General features: G+C 48.3%; 1 protein-coding gene across 8 annotated transcripts in view; it reads left to right on the top strand.

The window, feature by feature from the left end:
* LOC135916939 (uncharacterized) overlaps positions 1 to 13968 on the top strand; it is a 210965-nt gene extending 196997 nt beyond the window's left edge. For all 8 annotated transcript variants that reach the window (XM_065450380.1, XM_065450378.1, XM_065450376.1 and 5 more), the window contains one exon: positions 13401 to 13968. Coding sequence is in view for 2 of the 8 variants with exons in the window: in XM_065450383.1 (XP_065306455.1) it covers positions 13401 to 13434 (34 nt within the window). In the remaining 6 variants the exon portion in view is untranslated. The remainder of the gene's footprint in view (positions 1 to 13400) is intronic.
* Positions 13969 to 20174: the final 6206 nt, after the last annotated feature.

Below are 20174 nucleotides of genomic sequence, written 5' to 3'. Positions count from 1 at the left end.
ACCAGGAAGGGGATCTTGTATCATGCCGTGCATTCTCGATCTGAAGTAGGGTGATCCATGTAGCATAGTTGACACTTAGCGTGGCATTCATGATTTTCGGGAGTGTCCGCCAGCCCGCATCTTCGGCAAATCTTGTCGTCGGGCTTAGGGCACACGTCCGCTCTGTGTCCAAATGGTCCACATTGGCAGCACATGTGCAGTTGTTTCTTGTATAGCGTACACCGCAACAAGACCGCACCGTATCTCAGGTAGCTTGGGACCTTGTATCCGTCGAACAGTACAGTCACGTTTGTTGTGTTGCCCTTTCGCTTGGCGGTGATTCCTGCAGGATTTCTTGGAGTTATATCTTTTATCATGATGTCTTATGCACTGTCTTCCAGTCCTATGCCTCGGATCATTCCTTTGGATGTATTGTCTGGGGCCGCTTCCCAAGCACTGACTTCATATTCTCGTGTATTCGTCCTGGTACAGACGATCTTGTTTTACTTGTCGGCGTGTTCTTTTAACGCGATAGCGTTGAGGAGATCGTGTCGCAGAAAAGCCGGTGTCGTCGGCGTCGGTGTCGGCGTCGGTGTCGGCGTCAGCGTTTTGCGGCGTTGACCGTGAGCGATAAATCACGGCAGGCACTCCATAAATAAAAAGCAACTTCCAAGATGGTCTGAGTGGGAATCGAACCAGGGTCTCCGGAGTGTGAGACGGAGACGCTACCACTCAGCCACGATTTCGATGCTTCCAAAAGGTACAAACGCGCCTCTAGTGAATGCGGTGTTGCCTTCGAAACGAGCCGTCGAAAGTTATACTGTGGTGTATATAGGTAATTATGAACATGTAACTTACAGAAGTCGCAATTACACGAGTAGCGAAGTGCGTTTCGCTGCATTTCTTCTGCGCTTTCCGCACACGGAGAGCCATCTTGCGGCAAACACAGAAGAGCCCCTCCTCTCCATGTACGGCGCTGCCCCGACAGATGGCGCGCCACGCGCGCATTGGAGCTGTCGCGGTTCGGACTCTCTCCCCTGACAACGCTTCGCCTCGCTCCCTCCGCAGAATCAAGCGTCCTTCCTTTCTTTAGATCACTATCTCTCTATCTCTCTGCCCGTGCCGATCACGGCGTTTGGCTGGCGTGCATCATTTCCCCCTCCGGGATACCGAGTTCTTTGGTTCGCTCCGCTTGCTCAGGCGCACGTTTCATTGCTGCGCCGAACGCCGCGTTGCTCGACCATATGGCTCGACGCTCACCGCGTCTGATGCGGGGCGCCTCGTAAGTGATGGCTGCCCTGTAGCCCATTGTCTTACACCCATTGGCGGGTCGACGGGAACGCTATCGCGTTCCACTCTTGAAGGCGAAGCTTAAGCGTCCTCCAATTTTTGTGGGAGTACTGATCACTATTATGTTCTGTTAATAGCCATACATATCTCATCTTGCTCTTGCGCCTCTTCGGGCAGGCTGGCTGCTTTGACGATGCTTTGGGCAATGTGGGTGCTCGTTTAGTCGGAGACTCCAAAAACCCCTCTTGGTTTTACTAGTATCTTGTATTCCTCCTTGGGTAGATACGGCATTCTGCTCACCTTGGTGATCTCTCGTATACGTCGCTCTACCTGTTTCTTACCTTCTCCCATCGGCTGGAATGACACGTGTTGTCGCTGTCGCGTTGATTCCTTGGCTTTACGTCGTATGACCGGACGCAAGCCTGTGCTATCCTCGTAGTCTTCCTGCGTAACGTCCTCTCCTTCCACCAATACTTACATCTGGCTAAATTTCCTGCCCGCTAAGCACGCGGGAAGCCTCATCACCACAGGTGCGGCGACGCCGCTGACGGCTGCCGGGCAGGCATAATGTGGTCAAAATCGCTCCTCTCCGCTAATTAGGTGTTAGGACGATCGAGGTGAATTGCTGCGTTGATCCCTGGTGTGTTTTTTCCGATGAATTTGGTAATTTTCCGCCTAGAATCACTCGAGAAACACAGAGCGGACCAACTCAAGTTATCAGATTAGTGATTCTTAAACGGTAGGTTGGCGAAATCAGCACGGTAACATATGACGTTAAGTTTTATGTGGTCGTCCTGCTTACGGTGAGTGGTTACTCGTTCATAGGACAGCTGGTCTTCGACGTCATGTTCTTCGGTCCCACTGAAGATGGCTGGCTCGCGCTAAATAAGGCCGGCACTAGTGACGGGGGCAGCCATGGATTCAGTCGGCGCGTTGGTCTCGTCACACATGCTGTTAGTGAGTAACGTATGACCACAGCGCTCCATGTTGATTTGAGGGATACCAGCAACCTCTACCTAATGTAATAACATTTAATTATGAAGGCGATAATTGTTAGACATCAGTCTAGCAGCAGCGTGCACAAAGCTCTCTCGCAATTAAAGCACGAGTCATCGTGATCATCTTCGAACTCCTACCAAAAATGCGAGGCATATTTTCATTATGAGAGGAAATTTCATGTGTAGCATAAAAACTGGATTTCGGTAGCACTGAATGTGGGGACAGTAGGGTGCAAGCACATTTCTCACGACGTTAGTGTGCGAGCTGTAATGGTGGCGTAGTGGCTGGCATTGCGCTGCTAAGCCCGAGGCCGGGGGATGGTGATTGAAGATTTTAGTCATCAGCAGCAGGTTAAGAGATGGTGGGATGATGGTTGCAGTAGGTTGCCGGAAGCTCCTGGCTGTGGGTGGGTTCAGTGGGCCGCTCGGCGGCCCACAGCTGTTCTGTCGGGCCGGAGTTGAGCAGCACGGCCTCCTATTGCTCGGTGGTATGGAGCTGACCAAGTTCCGGAGGAGGTAGGTCTTCCGGACTATTCCGAAGTATGCGATTTTGTGTGGCTTTATGGGCCACAAAGAGTGCAGGAGGGAGAGTACTGACCGAGATATGCGTGAGTGTACCCGGGTCAATATACCCCGTTTTCTGGGTTAGTCCACGACCCTCAACATCTGTATTCTGATAGCGATGTTTAAATAAAGTGGATTTGGTTGTATTTCCGTGTAGGGGAGGAGTGGGTCTGTAACCGGCACCAGATGACTTCTTGAGGCTTGGTTAAGGTCTTGTGAGAGAGTGGTTAGAATTGCTTGTTGAGGCCCTAGCGGCGGAATATATTGCGAAATAAGACCACTCCCTTTCTCGCCGACGTCCACGGCCCGGCTCATGAATCCTCGTGCGCTAGTGTGGGCCGACCAGTTCAATCCCTCGGAGGGGATATGGGGTGTGATGGATGTGGAGTGTGGTAATGTATATACGGCTCTTTCCAGAGCAGCGCAGGGTGGCTTTCGAACTGGACGAGGTGTTAGCTATCGCTAGAGTGATCAGAGCTTCCTGCGCTGGTTCGGTGAAGGTTGAGTACATGGTTGCAGCCGCAATCGAGGTGCCGGTCCCAGTTACCGCTACCAACGCGAGCGCGTAAGGGGTAGGGTATTCGACTGCGTCGATATAGACGGAGTTGGAGTACTGGCCGTACTTGGCGTGAAGGGCACGTGTTCGTGGTGTACTGCGATCCTCATGATGGATTGATTGCATATTCTTTGGAAGGGGTTTTATTTCTAATGCTTTGTGAACGTGCAAGTAGACGGTGGTCTGGGTCTGAGGAGTCGAAGCCAATGTTAGAGTGGCAAAGATAGCCCTGCGTGATCGAGTGCGGGTGGAGCGATTGTACTGGGAAGTGTAGTGGGCCTCGCACAGTTTGTGGAGGGTTGTATTTACTGAAGCGAGTAGTATCGCTCCGGAGGTTCTCTGTGGGAGAAAGATAGAAAGCCAAAAGAAAGACAGGGAGGTTTGCCAGAGATTATCTCCGATTGGCTACCCTTTACTGTGTGAGGGGCAATGTAGCGCCGACTGATAGGCTTAGCGAATGAGATCGTCTACCGTTAGCTTCTCGGCAGGAGGAACGTAAAGATGGGTAGGATATAGACAACGCGGCTCAGGACAAATGCTTGAACCAGTCGGCGGAGGTAAGCCTCCGTCATGTCCTGATATTTGTTTGCAATTTGCCGGATTAGGCGGGTAGTTTTAGTGACCGTTCTGGTCAGTTTAGCGAGGGTCTCAGTTTCCCTATGGTTGATTTGGAGGAGCATCCCCCAGAACGCGGATTGTGTAGACTTGCTTTACAGGGAGGCGGCTTGTAGTTATTCGGAGGGCAGAGTCGCCCCCAAGGCACAGCAGTGGTCCCCTAATGACCAGGAGCTCAGACTGTTGGTGCAATCACTGAAGTCCTGCCCTCGTAATGTGAAGCTCGATGACGTCGACCGTCTTCTGCGGGTCTCCGCGTCATGTCACGGTGGTACTCACAGGCTACAGAATACTGTGGTGAGGAGGGCTGGTGAGCTTATCGTGCGGAGCGAGACCTCCATGTAGACGCCATACGACCTTATATTCATCGACGTAGAGAGGGAGGACAGGCGGTTGTTTACGGCTCCGCGCAGGAAAGCTGCAGGCCAGGTACGGCGGCAAGTGTAAGCGGAAGTGTGGTGAGGGCGAGGTTCAAAAGGAATGGCTCGAGAACCGTGCCTTGTGGTGTGCCATGGCTGCCTAGGGGCATGGGACCCGACTTGACTGGCTAGCCTGATCTCGGCAGTGCGAGGGGAGAGAAACAAGCGTATGTAGTTGAACAAGCGTTCTCCGGGGTGGATGAGGGAGTGGGTTAGTAAGGATGAGTTGGTGCGAGACGATGTCGAAGGTTATTGCTAGGTAGAGCCCGATAATGGCCTTCGTGCCCTTTCTGTAAGCACGGTCCACGTCTCGCATGTTGAACCATAATAACCTCCGTAGACAGTAGGTTGCGAAATCCAGCCATGGTGGGTAGAAGAGTTCATGGTCTTCCACGTGATTTTGGAGGTGGATTAGGATAACGTGCTCTATAAAATTGCATATACAGGAGGCGAGAGACATTGAGCGAAGGTTTTCGTTGCAGAGGTATTTGCCGCGCTTTAGAATAAACGACTTGCGCATGACGCCATGCTTCGAGGAGTTCGCCTTCCTGCCGGTAGGAGTTCATAAGGTCGGCTAACGCAGATACGGAGGTAACTTGGAGGTTTCAGAGGGCTTTGTTAGAGACTCCGTTAGGGCCCGAGGCCGAAGTGGTACGCAATTTATTTATTGCGTAGCGCAATTCAGTGCCGACGACATCCGCATCGAGGGCCTTGTTAGAGAGGTCTACGTGTGTGGTGAAGTGGGTCGGTGTGTGACGTGTTTAGATAGCCGTGACACAAATCCGCGAGCACATCCATGCGAGTGCCTTAGAACGCATGGACGAGACGCACTAATGCATCGTGTTGGGATGATTTTAGCGTGGGATCGAGTAAATGGAAAAACAAATGCTACCACTCTTTAGAGCCTACCTGCCCTTTCATGCTGTAGTACATCTGTCCCCACTGCTGTCGCACCAGAGGGACTCTATAATCCTCGATCCGGTGGTCCAGTTTTTCGATCCAGCGACGCAGCTGACGGTTGGGCCGTTGACCTTTCCAGCATTTAAGAAAGCTGGATTGCGCTTCCCACACGTGCAGGAGTTTGGTATGTGCTGCGGGGTTAGAATCAAGAGGTACTCTGTTTTAGGTGGTGGCTGAAATGTTTTTGATGACCTCGACCACTAAGTGCACACACTCAATCTGTGTGGGTACGGTTTGGTCGCGTATAGACGTTTGAACTTGTAATAATTTTTGATTGGGGTATGGAAAGGTAGAGGTTTTTGATGCGGGGTATCATAGATTGTGAAGGTTGTGGACAGAATGCAGTAGCCATTGCCAAGAGTGGGACTAGTTTTAGACCAGTGGGCGTTGTGTATTTGTTTGACGAAGGAGGGGAAAGTCTCAGCTGACGCTGTTCCCTATGTGAGTGGTGCTTAGGCCTTCGTTTAGTGTGTGTGTGTGGGGGGGGGGGCGATGTGGATCTGCAAGTTGCTCCGCTTTTTGTGGAACTCTCTGCAATCCACCTTTTTCACGGCCATACGGCGCATGCGTACTGCTCTACCAGATTAGCCGCGAAACGTTTTGGAAGGCTCGCGTGTGTAGCCGCGCGCCGGGAAATCCTCCGAAAAAAAAACGCTTTGACGCCCGCTGCTGTACACTCTGCCACGTACCGTGCTGAAACTGTACTTGTAGCTCTACGTCAGTGCTGTGCCTAAAATTGCGCAGCACAAGACTGCAACTCCACTTTAATATACAAAGCGGCCAGTTGTCCGGACTGCACCGTGAGCCGGGTAGTTGCCGCCTTTCATTGATAGCTAGAAAACTTAACGAAAAGCCATGCGTTAAACTTGGGCGAAACTTATATACGTCACGTTACTGACGGCGTATTCTTGCAACGTCGGTCCTCACTTCCTGGTGGTGGCAGCGCGTGCCTGACCACGTACTCCTAAGGTGCGGTAACATTGCGTCAATACGAGAACAACAAGACGCTTACGCCAACGACCGACCGACTATCGTGCTTGTCTGAAACGATTTTATTATACCAGGCCGACAACGACGACACCGACGAGCGCTAGTTGTACTGCGATGGGCTTTCTTGTCCACGACACTAGCAAAATCAGAGTGCCGACCATCGTTCGGCCGAACCCCGCGCGATCGGCCGCCCAACCGACAACATGATAGCGACAGCGTCTTCGTTTGTATATATAATTAATCGTGCTTAAAATAAGCCAAACACACCTACCAAGTTGAAATGCACAAGCTTCAACCTTCTCAAATCATGCCCATCAATTTTGAACCAATGTCGATCCTGTTCAGCGAAGGTTATGCCTGGCACCGTCGAGTTCATGCACCCGCTGCAAGCGGACCTGAGCTGAGCAGTTAGGTCGAGTGAGACTGCTTTTATAGTTCTGTCCTGGCCTTAGCGATTTCAAATCCACTACACTTCGCACGGCACGTACACAATAAGTGGCAAGCGGCGACATAGCGCTGTGTCAACATCTGTACGTCACCGTACCTGAAGGCTGTCGGTGCATTCGCTACGTATATGGGTGGGTTGGTACGTGTTGCCTTGCCGACACATTTTTCAATTTCAGAGATGCACTGTTTGCCTCTATATCAAACGGCAAACAAGAGATGGTGCATTCGGTTTACCGCAGCATAAACAACCGCCTCGCTCACTTACACCAACATCGTATGAGCGATGGTATCCGTGCGTTTTCGCGAGCGAACACGCACGATGAATGAGCACTTATACTAGCGCAGTTTTCTTTAATAAGGCTCTATGGCCCGCATAAACTGCAAGTATGATGGAGAAAGAAAAGCGACAATCGGTAATAAATTGACAGCTTGTAATATATGCATCAGGATCACCGTTGTCGTTGTTTAAGTGGTTTTACCGCTCATATTGAGTCATTTCAGGGAGGAAAAACACCGCACATAAGCGCAGATATGTAGGTTTTGCTATGTTTTAACATATGTTATATCATGGATGCACCTTTTCCACAATATTTGACGATAACAATGACCTGCGGATGTAGATGTCGATGTAAACAAGTGCACCGGTTCAATAAATCCGACGCAGAAGGCTGCGCTCGAAGACTTCTTGAATATGCGATATGTCTAAATAATGTGTAAACAGAATACATTAAGCGAGCTCCAAGTGCATAAATGAGCGACTAATTCCAAAGAAGTAGTTTCGCCAAACGGAACTCAGCGTGCCTTAATAGGCCGCACTGTTTGCACAACAGCGCACTCAGGCCTGCTCACCCAGTAGTCGGTGAGTGCTGCATGGCTTCCAGGAACGACTTGCTATGCCGAATAAGCAATTAATAATGATTCGCGATCCATGAAACGCACAACCGTCGCGCACTCAACGTGGGCGCAGGTACACAAATCAACCGGCGAAAGCCTCGGGATCCTTTCAAAACGTTTTCAACGGCGTGCGGTAGAGGGCAGCGAAGGAAAATGAAAAAAAGCGGATTGCATTTTAATATTCTTACTTATGAGGCCCCGCTAGTGAGGGAGTTCTGACTGGTGTCCAGGGGAGGGATGCAGGTAAATAGACTGCGGTATCTCTAGAAGCCGTGATCCGATGTTTGGGATTGCCCTCTGAGCTAGAATTTCTGGAGGGTGCGGGATTGATACGTTGAACATTTGTTGGCCTTTTGGACTAGGGACGTATGAAGCAGCCTTTGCAGTTCTTTCCCCCTTGTGAGATGGGAGCTAATGCAAGTTGTGAAGTTTGGTGTGCTCGTCGGTTCCTGAGTGGGTGGGTGATTTTCACCACGTCGGCGACGGAGGTGAGTCAAAGGCTCGGGAAAGACATCGGTATGGTGGCCGATTTGCTGGCAGTTGAAGCGCGTCTCTGCACTTCTATAGAAGGGGTGGCAGACGAAGAGACCCGTTCGCAAGCAGACCGACCAGAGTACCTTCTTCCCTCAAAGGGGCTTGTGAAGACGGTTGTCTGTCCCAGACGGCGAGCGCCTAAGACAGGAACGTCAGCAATGTATTAGAGGAAGCCGTCTAGGATTTCTGATGGTGTCTTGTTCCAGTAGGCACTCTTGTTCCCTCGTACAAATTTGTTGGGCGGGGGAGTGTGAACGGCCATTGTGTGCGTTTGGTCGCCTAATTTGAGAGAATTCATGGTAACATAGACGAGTACCCTAGATTTCGCTGAGATGCTGATAGCGAAAGTATTATTGGTGGGGTTAGGATGAGGTCTTGGGCGGCAACATCTTGGAACGGAAAGTTGAGGCCACAGAACACTGTGGTCAGGAGGGCTGGTGAGCTTATCGTGCGGAGTGAGACCTCCACGTAGGCGTACTAGGACCTTATATTCATGGACGGAGAGACCGCGGAGAGGCGGCTGTTTACGGGGCAGTTGTGGCGCGGGCTGGGTTGGCTTGGGCGGGCAGCTTGGCTGCTGGGACGCGGCTCTTGCCTGGTTGAGACGCGGCTGCGCTGTTGTGGTTAGCAGGTTTGGCGGGGCCGGATCTTGGGTAATGGTCGTGGAGCTTGGTTACCAGTTACCAATTTCGATCAGACAGCTGGCCTGGAGGTGTGTCTTCACCTAAAATGGTGTATTTTAGTTCATGGGATGAAATACCGGCACAGCTGCTGCATTTAGGTAGGGGGCGAAATGCGAAATCACCCGTGTATCGTGCATTGTGCGCACGTTAAGAAGCCTCAAGTGTTCCAAATTAGCAGCGAGTGCCCCACTACGGGGTGTCTTAATCACATCTGGTGTGTGGCACGCAAAACCTCACAATTTGTTTCTTAATTTAGGCAACGAATGCTGTGTGCGCGTACATCCAGCATACTTGTCCCGTCTTGAAACAGCCAGCACAAGAAAGTGAAGCTTCTCCTCTGTCTTCGCACCAAACAAGAACTCAAGCCCCTGACCCGTTTTCGCAAATGACTATCACATTCAGCATAGTTCAGGCGTAAGTGGCACACGGCACAATGACTAAAAAAACTCATTTGTCGCCGAACCATCAAAGCTGCATTGCATTTTGAAGTCTGCACTACTCCGAAAGCACTGAAAAACTTGGTACGATGGAAATATTTTTCACCATAACGTCAGCACACCAGCATGGGGGTAGCGTTCGTGCACATGAAAAAAAGTATAAACATTCTAAACATACATACTAGGATGGTTGTCACATTTTCTTCCAAGGTCGCTGTGCGCATATTTCCGCATTTTTTTCTAAAAAGGGTTTGATAGACAAACTTGTTACAAATCACGCTCAACCGATTGCGCACATCTCATAATAACACTTATTACATGGTCTCAAGAGGGAAGTATTAACTTAGCGGGAATGTCTACCAAACATATGGAAGTATGACAGAGAGAGCTCTTTATAAGACTTGCTGGCGTGTATACAACTGTTGACATACGACTCTGCAGAGACGGAGTAAGGTATTAAATATGGCTGACACATTTTATAACCTGAGGATACTGTCTGGTGAGTAACACCAGACAGTAGGTAAATTCAGGCTTTTCTATATCATATAGGGAATTGTTAAAGCTTTCCGAGAAGGCCACTTGCTAAGAGGTATTGGTACAATAAATCCAAAACTCACCGTTGTTTAGAAGGGCCGGTCACTGGACCTAAGATGCTAGCTATTGCTTCTATAATCACGAAGCCGGTTTGCATGTGACTATCGAGGAATATTCAGTGAGCCAGCTCATTAAGCACATTATTTACGCCTCGCTCTTTGCTGAAGTTATCGGCGCTCCTTTCAATACACACATAGAAAAATGACAAGAGGGTCGAGGGTAGTTTGCATATGCCAGGGAAAATGAAGGCCATAGTAAAGGGCTCTGCGGCACCTTGTAGTTCTGACCGCAGCTCGCTGTCGGGCAAGCTTCGTTCTTCACCATTGCAGTGGTATCGACACACCCGATGCAGCGCGGAAATTTATTGGTTCATTGTTTCATTGATTGATTTACTAATTGTTTTACCGATTAACTAGCAGTATTACAGATCAGTGACTCATCCGCTGATTGCTTCATTGGTACACTGAGTGATAGAGCAACCGCCCCAAGAAGGCATTGGTCCCGTGTTCAATCAGCGGACCAGAACAATTTCTTGTTCACCTGTGTAGCTTTCTTTGCCCCAAGAAGCGCGTATGGGTTTCTATTGTAGATTCGTGTACCTTTAGATGGACGACAAGATTGCCTTTCTATTTTGACTAAGGCACCGCTGACTAATTCACTGGTTGAGTAATTGCCTTAAGAAAGCTTTAGCTTTTGAGATCTTACTAAATACATGAGAACCAAATAATTACATTTCCTGGGTAGCCAGTGCACCGATTTCTTAGTGCCTTCTCGCATTTCGTTGAAAAAGTTATTCTAGTGACCGAAAATATTTTTCACTTCGACCGTCAGCTCTTTACAAAAACAAATTGAGTAGGACTTCTGGAAAACCTTTCCAACAATGTGAAGAACTTACATAAGGTGTGAATTCATGCAGGGTGATCATTTCTAAGCTTTATGGAATTTAAAAATATCGCCTGTGGCAGATGGCATAATTCTTGTCCTACAGGTGGATTACTCGTAGAAAAGGACATTACGAGCATGAAAAATCGAAACACCGATTTACCTAATTGACTAAAATACCCTAATTAACTTCATAATTTATTATTTTGCGGCACATACTGCAGTTTACGAATTGTAGCTGGAGAGCTTGCAAGGCGTATCCACATGAAATGAATTTCAAGGATAACGCCAGCTTCGAGATATGTTCCCAAATAGTGCAAGGAAACACATGGTCGTTCCATTTACTTTGTGCTTCAATGCATAAATATAATTCTTTGTTAAACTAACTGCGACAACATTGCATTTTTACGGCAAGTTTGATGACACATCCCGAAACCAGCGTCATTCTGTAGTTTTATACCACGTGTGTACGCCTTGCAAGCTCACCGGCTACAGGTTGTAAATTGTGATATATGCTGTAAAATAATTATTGCAAAAATTATTAGTTGATTTTTGATAATTACTTAACGTACCTTTCGATTTCTCGTGCAAGTAATGTACGCCTCTTTGAATAATGGAGCTCAAGGACTATAATTATCTTATCTGCAACTGGCTACTTTTAAAACTTAAAAATGCTCGCCTTTTAATCTGTTTTGTCGGCTTTAGATTCTGTAACAGATACAGCTTGCAAATACGCGATACCTATTTTTGATGCCCAGTTAAAATTTGTACGTTTTTGAAAATTTGCGTGAAATTTTTCGGTTCTATAGGGATAATTCAGCTTCAAATACAGTCACTAGAATTTAACCTTCTTTTGAATGCAGCACATTTTATTCAAATCGATTCTGCAGTTTTCTCATAAAAGTATTTCTGCGTTTTCAGGCTTAGGCTGGCCAAAATGCTGAAGTAAACTTATGTATTAAAGCAACGTTAAATTGAATTTGATACGTGTCCGCGGAGTTGGCCCGGAGCTTAAAGCGTCCTCTGAACGTTTTTGGTCAACACACTGGCTATTAAAGACGCAGCGATGCAGTGGTTAAGAATAATTTGGGCCAACTGAGGGTTAGTTTGCGAGCAACGAATGTTCGGCGCACTCATTCAGCACTAATCCCTATGTGGCATCCACGGCTAGCTACTCGAAACCATTTATTCTCAGTCCCGAGGCGAAGTGGCTAATGATACTGGTGCGGTTAAATTAGTTATCATCTGTATAACGAAGAGCCATCTAAGGAAAGATGCATCGTGCAAAACTTTTTTTTACGCAATAACAAAGATGTCTTTTTTCTCGGGAACTTGCTTTATATGTGGCTTCGGTGCATTATATGCGAAATGCAAGGATTATTGTATCGCAGCTTTGGGCTGACTCAATACGTTGCGATTACTGGGGCAGGATAGGCTGCATCTCATTTTTGTGCAAGTTGCGGAAACTTGTTTGGGTCTGGGCATCAAACGTTATTTTCCTCTCCGTGCAGTACGAGAATTGGGCAGCCGTAATAAGAAGTCATCAAAAATATTTAGGCGATTGCATTTTGCACCCTTTTAATATTTGTTTTTTCACGCACGTGTGCAATTAGGCACACATTACAGGATCCACAAGAGAAATAGAAATGTTTTATTCCAAACTTCTCTCTAATCTGCTAGCGCTGTCGTTGGCTTTATAACTTACATCAATAATAAATTATATAACAAAGATAATACGCAATAAACAAGTGGAAAGTAGCCTCGTCTTTCTGCTTATTAAAATGAAGGGAATGCGGGACGAGAAGTCCTGTGCGTTTGTTTTTCTAGACTTCGGCGACAAATATTTCAAGTGGCGCTAGTCATGATTCAGGAGCAGAAATGTTCCGAGCGCCTATGTTATCAAAATATTTACAGTAATTTGCTCGATAATTTCGCCAATGGGTGCTTATCGCGCCAATATTTCTCTGCCGTTGCTAATATAGATCACTCCCTTAAAACTGTCCTTCTATTATTGCCTAAAAAATATTTTTCCAGCAGCTGGTACAGGTGTACATGTTCGAAGATGAGGGTGAACATTCATTAAAGGCCACTTTAAAAGTGGAAAGGTGTGTGCAGAGAATGGAAAAGACACGTGATACAAAGTGAAAGAAAGAGTGCCAGTGAATATGCCGGAATGCCGAGGTGACTCGAAAACCGATCTTGATGGCGATCTTGTTACAGCAAAAGACTGCGTAATGTATGCATCTAAAAGTAGGCAGGTAAGGACAGGTGTGGCCGCGGGCGGCTCGTGCGAGCCCAACGATTGGCACATGCGACACTTTTGGTACCTGCGAGGCATTACCACAACACGTTTTGACTCTAGTCCCGCAAAAATTTGGTTTCGACCTTTACGCATATGCGTGTGAGCACGCATATTTCACCCAAGAATTTAGAAACACTACTACAACAAAAGCCTACATTTGAGCGTGTTTATGTCTAACATTAGTACTCCCTTTCAATTGTTTTTGTGAAGAGGCGCAAAATTCACGTGGATGGGCCGACAATAATTTTATCCGCAGGACATTCCGAATGGCGGCGGGAGTTGCCAGCTGAGCGTTGCAAGCAGGCTGCCTATTGAACAAGCCAAGTGCCAGTTCCGGTCCTCGTATTTCCACAATGCGGCGTCGACGTCGCCTTGACTGTTTTGCAGCTCTGCTAGCATTCGCAAAACATCGTCATGGCCGCAACTTTCACTCCTGTTCTCTCTGGCTTCAGTATATGCATGAGACAGGTGCGTGAGCTGTCCGCTGACATCAATCCCCTACCATTTTTTTTAACCTAGGACCAGAGCAACTTGTGTATAAGCCTGTGTTTTTATTGTATCTTAACTTGTAGCTGCACAAAGAAACATGCGTAGATGCAAGGGATAGCAAACACCAGAAGTGTCCCACTTTTCATATAGTCGCTTTCCATCACGCTGTTAAAGATTCCATATTTCATAGTCACCAGAAACTGGTTTTCGACAAGCAGTTCTTAGCATGACGCCACCGATGAAAGTGGTGACGTCTGGAATGTCGAGCATACGCAACATGTTATCTTGTGCAGTGGTACCGACGTCAGCAAATAAAGTGCACAATGCTGGTTTTACGCACTTGTCTCCGAGTGTTCAGTTTATTCAATTTGAATAGCCGACTGCAGTGGGCCTACTTCAGAAGCTGCCATAAGAAGCGCACAGCGCCTATCCCTCGGTTTTCGGAAATGTTTCAACTGCTGGCCCAGCTAGGAGTAACCTCACTGGTTCAAATATTGCTCCGAAAGATGTTTATTTCATGTGTGAAATGAGGTCCACGATGAAGCCGCAGGCAAGGCCTAGCCGGCGCAAAGTACAGCCGAGCCAACGCGTGATCGGCCTACTTTCTCATTGCCTCTGTCGTGCCGTGCTGCTACAGTTTCTCCGGGGTAAACGAAGCTCGCTGAGCGACTTAGACTTCTGTGATCGCACTGCTTGAGTCTGGCCACGTGAACAACTTGCATCGCACGTGAACGCCGATTACTCGTTGTCACTTTGGCGACGACATAGCTCCCATTCCTCGTTAGACTGAGTATAACAAATGGTCCAGTGTAATTAAGTGACGAGAAACTTGCGGTACAGTCCCTTTTTGCGAACAGGTGTTCCCAACCAAACATGGTCACCGGGAGTAAAACTGACTGGGATATGCCGCGCATCATAGCAAATCTTGCTGTGGCCTTGTCAGGACAACGTCCTAAGATGCGCTAGTCGACGTGCTTTTTGAACACGGCATAGAATGTGCGCGATTGAAGGATCTTCTTGACACAAGGTAGAATAGTGTGCAGAACACACTGGGGAGCGCGTGCGTAGAGCAAAAATAACGGCTCATATCCAGTAACTCATGGCCCTATTTTGCGCGTACGTTACAAAACCTAAGACGGCGTCCCAATTTTTGTGTTCAGTGGCGACGTACATTGACAGCATGATGGCAAGGGTTCGAATTGTCTGCTCCGTGATGCCTTTTGTTTGCGGGTGGTAAAGAGTGGAATGACGATGTGCAGAACCACAAACCCCTAATAGCTCTTCAACGACGTCGGCGGTGAATTGCCGTCCCCGGCCACTAATGACAACCCACGGAGCACCGTGACGTAGTATGATGTGATGCAACAAAAAGAAGATATCTCCTGCAGTCGCAGATAGAAGTGACGCCATTTACATGTAGTGAGTGAGATAATCAACGCATACTGTAATCCAGCAGTAGCCAGCTAACGTCTTTGCAAGTGGGCCGCGCAAGTAAATGCCGACTTTTTAAAAGGGCAATGTTGGTAACCTAGCTGGTTTCAAATAGCCTGCTGGAGCCGGCGTCCTTTGCTTGTGGCTCTGACGAACGGTACAGGTGGCCACATACTGTTTCATTGTTTTCGAGAGCTTGGGCCGGAAAAATTGCTGGCGAAGTCGCTGCAGCGTGCGTGCGAAGCCAAGGTGCATGGGCGTGATATCGTCATGCATGAAACGAAGGACAGCAGGTCGCAGGTTTTCGGGCACAACTAGAAGCAATGGAGGACCATCAGCCGAGTAATTGTTTCTACAGCACACCATTACGAAAAGTACGCGGTGTTCCTGCTGGCTCACGTGCAGCTGCCCATGGGATTTCAACTTAGGGTCGCAACGTTGCTCGCTCTCCAAGGTACTAAGGTCTGGAAAGTCGGAAGAGATGGAAACTAGGTAGTCAATGGAGTCATCGTCAGCTTTAGTACGCGGTGAAGGGAGACAAGATAGGCAATCAGCATCCGTGCGGCATCGTCCGTCCTGGTAGTTGACGGAAAAGCTGTACTCTTGTAGGCGCAAAGCCCAGCGGGCCAACCGACTAGACGGGTCGCGCAGCCCAATGAGCCAACAGCGTGAGTGATGGTCAGTCACTATCGGAAATGCGCGGCCGTGTAGATGCAGACGGAACTTCTGAATGGCGAACACGACTGCTAGACACCCTAGTTCTGGAACGGTGTAGTTTTTCTCCGCTTTTCGAAGTGTCCGACTAGCGTAGGCAATGGCATGCTGACGGCCACCACAGACCTAAACAAGCACAGTGCCAACACCCACACCGGTGGTGTCAGTATGCAGCTCAGTTGACGCCTTCGGATCAAAATGCCGCAGAACCGGTCCAGAAGTCAACAAAAATTTCAGCTGTTGAAACGCAGACTCGCAGTCGGCAGTTGACTAGTATGGGGTGTCTTTGTGAAGGAGAGACGTCAGGGGAGGAGCAGTCTGTATGGAATTTTCGATAAAGCGCTGAAAATATGAGCAAAAACACAAAAAACTTAAGATATTTCACCGTGTGCGGCTGTTTGAAGTCGCGAACCGCTGCTATCTTTGTAGGGTCTCGTCGTATGCGGTTTTTGCCGACCAGAAAGCCGAGTAGGAGGGCTCGACACTAACCCAAATGACATTTATTCGAGTTTATTATAATGCCGGTTTGTTGGATGCAGTGAAGAACGATCGACAGGTGCTGATTGTGCTCGTGAAATGTCCGGCTGTAGATAATCACGTCGTCTAAATAGCCCATACGAATTTTCTATTTGAGTCCGCGGAGCATGGTATCTATAAATCGCTCGAATGTCGCTGGAGCGTTGCACAAGTTAAAGGGCATAACGTTTAACTCAGAGGCTGTCAGGTGTCCTGAAGGTTATCTTCTTCTTGTCTGAGGGGTGCATTGGAATTTGCCAAAACCCGACCGTAAATCAACAGTAGAGGAATGCGACGCGGAGGAGAAGCAGTCGACGGCGTCGTATATTCGTGGTAGGAGGTACACATCTTTCGTTGTGACAGTGTTTGGGCGCCGGCAGTCCACGCTGAATGTTTGAGTTATTTTTTTCTTGACTAAGATCACAGGAGCAGTCCAGGAGCTACATCATTCCTAGATCACTTCTTTCCGTAACATTTCTTCTACCTCCTCGGCGATGTCTTTTCTCTCTGAAGGTGAAACTCAAGAAGGCTTCGGGCGAAATGGCGTTGCTTGCCCTGTATCGATGCTGTGTTGCATACGAGATGCCAGTGGTGTATGGGGCGCTCGTTGGTCTTGAGCAAAATCAAACACTGGCGTAGCAAGCGGGCACTACTTGAAGCAGACACTGCTCACTAGAACACAGGGACTTGTTAATCATGCGCTTAAACCAAGCAGAATTATCATGGCTGCAATTGGGGTTGGATTTTTTTCCCGGCACTTTCCCGCCACTTTATATTTCGACCAATCCGATGCTGACAATGACTTCAATTAGTAAAGGCAAGGCGCAGAAGACCAGGACTCAAGAAGAACACAGACAGGACCTGTCATTTGTGTTCTTCTTCTTAAGTCCTGGTCTTGTGCGCCTTGCCTTTACTAATTCAAGCATGAACCAACTAGCCCAAGCAAGAGTTTTACTTGACAATGACTTGTTCGCAAAACTTCCCAGTTTAAGTCCTAGCGGCAACGTTATCGATTGGGTTGCAACGTTCACTGTCCACCAACAAGTAGAACCATCAGTGGTGACGACGGAGCGAGGGACTATCACATTCTTCTTGAGCGCGTTGTAATAGCCGGGCTCAGATAAACCAAAACAACAGCCCGTAAGAGGGCGAGAAGTGTTCACGGGTACAAACATTGCAGTCTGAGGGGGAAAACATACATCTTGCGACATGGAGAGAATGTCCGTGGCATCACTCGTGTTATCCATCATTGAAGGTCGCTGGTCGCGGCAAATCGCGCCAGTTCCACTGTGCAAAGTTGCCCCCCACTCGCGCAAGAAATCAATTTCTAAAAGAACGTCATGCGTTGTGCGTCCTAGAACTTCGAAAAGCCTTCGAAAAGCCACTTCGAAAAGCCTGGTCCCCTGTCATAACTGAAACAGAATGAAACCCAGGTGGGCGTCACATTTCTCCGCGAAAGGTAGCGTTGCGACCCCCCCCCAAAAAAAAAACTTTTTGTCGCAGACGATTTCTGAAAGACAGACTCATAACAGAGACTGCAGCCCCGATATTAACTAAAACAAAACCATTCACATTGTGAACTCAGAGACACACTTTGCTTTTAAACATTATTGCACACGGGGGTCTTCCTGAAAATGAATTATTTGCGCCTTACCACCGTTAGTCGCAGCAGCAGCTAGTTTCCCAGTGGTGGCGGAGACAACGAGCAACGACGAGGTGACGGGAAGCACCGTTGTCGTGTCGGTGGTAGTGTGAGGCTGCGCTCAGAAACGGGGGAGCCACTGCGGTTCCCACATCCCTGGTGCAGCCGTTGGAAGAAACTGGGATAAGGCCAGGACCCATCAATGGGCGCACAGGATGTATAGGCATTAAATCGTGGACTACACTGCTGGTGGTGGTGGCAATACCTAGCAATTTGTCCAAGCACACCACAGCTGTGGCAAATGCGGGAGTCGCGGCTTGTCACAGCTGACACCGGTGGCATGGGGGTCAAGGGTAGAAACGAGCTCGCGGGCTGATTGTAGGAGGCAGCAGCCCGCGGAACAAATCGTTGTGGTGCATCTTGCCAGCATGCCAGATTTGTCGGCTGCAGTGGCAAATTGTCGCTTACCGGATCATCAGCATAGGCCCCGCAAGGCTCTCGGTAACTCTTACGTGCCCAGGTGTCCGGTAGCACACAAGAGTGATCGTCGAATGCACACTGATGCCGCACATGAGCATGGTCAACAACTTTGAGGCGTTCAATCTCTTCTTTAGCCACTTGCATAATCACCGAGGAGATGTCGTCACGCGCTGGGATGGACACACTTGCAATAGTGGTGACATTGTACAAGCGTCCGAACTTTGGTCCGATCCTTGTTATTTTCAGCGCTTCAAACGCCCAGCAGTGTTTCTTCAAATCGGATAGAGTACTAAGGTCTTCCTCCATTATAAGAAAATTATGAACATCTTCAGCGATTCCTTCAAGCACATGCCCTACTGTATTCGTGTGTCATGCTGGCGCTGACGATTCCGCATATATCAAAACAGCCTCTTTGTACGTTGTAGAAGTTTCGCCAGGTAACAGCTCGTCGGGAGAGCGTCAGCTCAGCCTTCTTTTTCTTAAAGATCGGGTTCCCGAAGCACTTGGTGAATTCTACAAAGTTATCCCAGCTTGTCAGAACGTTTTCGTGGTTTTCAAACCAGAAGAGTGTGGTTCCAGCGAGGAAAAAAACACGTTATCGAGCTGCTTCGTAGTGCTTTAGTGGTTGTGGCGACTCACTTTTTTGTAGTGTGTGAGTCAGTCATCGACATCTTCGTTTGCCTTCCCCGAAAAAGTTGGTGACTCTCGTAGCGGTGTGCAGTAGCCAGCCTGTCCTGCGTGATTGCTGTCTGGTTCGCCGCACGTGGGGTCATAATTGCCTTCTCAGGAATCGGTCATATCCGCCGCTTGGGATCGTAAACCGTCCAAGCGTCTACTCCGTCGGACACTTGGCCGAGCTGGGTCGTCCAGGATTGTCCAGGATTTCCCCAGCACCTCCGCCAAATATATTATGAAACATATTTATTTACAGGGTGAAACAAGGTCCAGGAGGAAGCGACAGGCAAAGCCCAGCTGGTACAGAGTATAGCCGAGCCAACGCGCGCACACCCTACTTACAGTAGGGTGTGCACATGTTCAGTCGTGCAGCGCTGCTACAATGGCAGAATACCAATTGCCCCCATCTACAGCTCTCGTCTAGGGCGCAAAAGCAGTTTTTTGGAAGTGAACAAACGAACATTTCATGGTGGCGCAGCAGACTGCCGAATGCTCAGGTGGCGCGTAAAAGACGGGAAGAAGATCAACCACTAGAAAGGCAACAACATCGGTGAATGTTTATCACAAACAGCCACCAACAACGCAGTCGTGTTGAATGGACTTACTAAAAGTGCGAATAAAATGCGCATGTGACGTGAGCGTATTAGACAAAGAATGGGAGGGATCTGCTTGCTCAAACCAAGAGAGCAAGAGGTGCCCAGTAGAATACTAGTAAATCAGAATTGCGAATGAATTACATGTCAGAGTGTGCACACACTTGTCAAGATATCCATATTTCGGCTTCTTGAGGACTTTCGGCTAATAACTATACGTGCTGTCAGCAGCCTGAATAGCATGCCGACCAGCATTGACGGTGAAAATGACTCCGAGAAAAGCTTTAAACAAGTTTGTTTCCAGCGAGGTGAGCGTACACTAAATTTTTAAAAAGCTGACAGATTTGGCACAGTGCATCGTGTTATGCACATTGAACAACTCCTTTAAAATTTATGGAATCCAGAGGAGGAAAAATCAGATGTAGCCACAATCTGTCATGTCTAGCAATGAATGGCCTAGCCAAAGCAGCTCTAAAAATGTCTTTTTTCT

The sequence above is a fragment of the Dermacentor albipictus genome, unplaced genomic scaffold (assembly GCF_038994185.2).
Source record: "Dermacentor albipictus isolate Rhodes 1998 colony unplaced genomic scaffold, USDA_Dalb.pri_finalv2 scaffold_38, whole genome shotgun sequence".
NCBI classification, from domain to species: Eukaryota; Metazoa; Arthropoda; class Arachnida; order Ixodida; family Ixodidae; genus Dermacentor; species Dermacentor albipictus.
The sequence above is the reverse complement of the archived record's forward strand: the minus strand, read 5'-3'. Positions and strand labels throughout refer to the sequence as shown.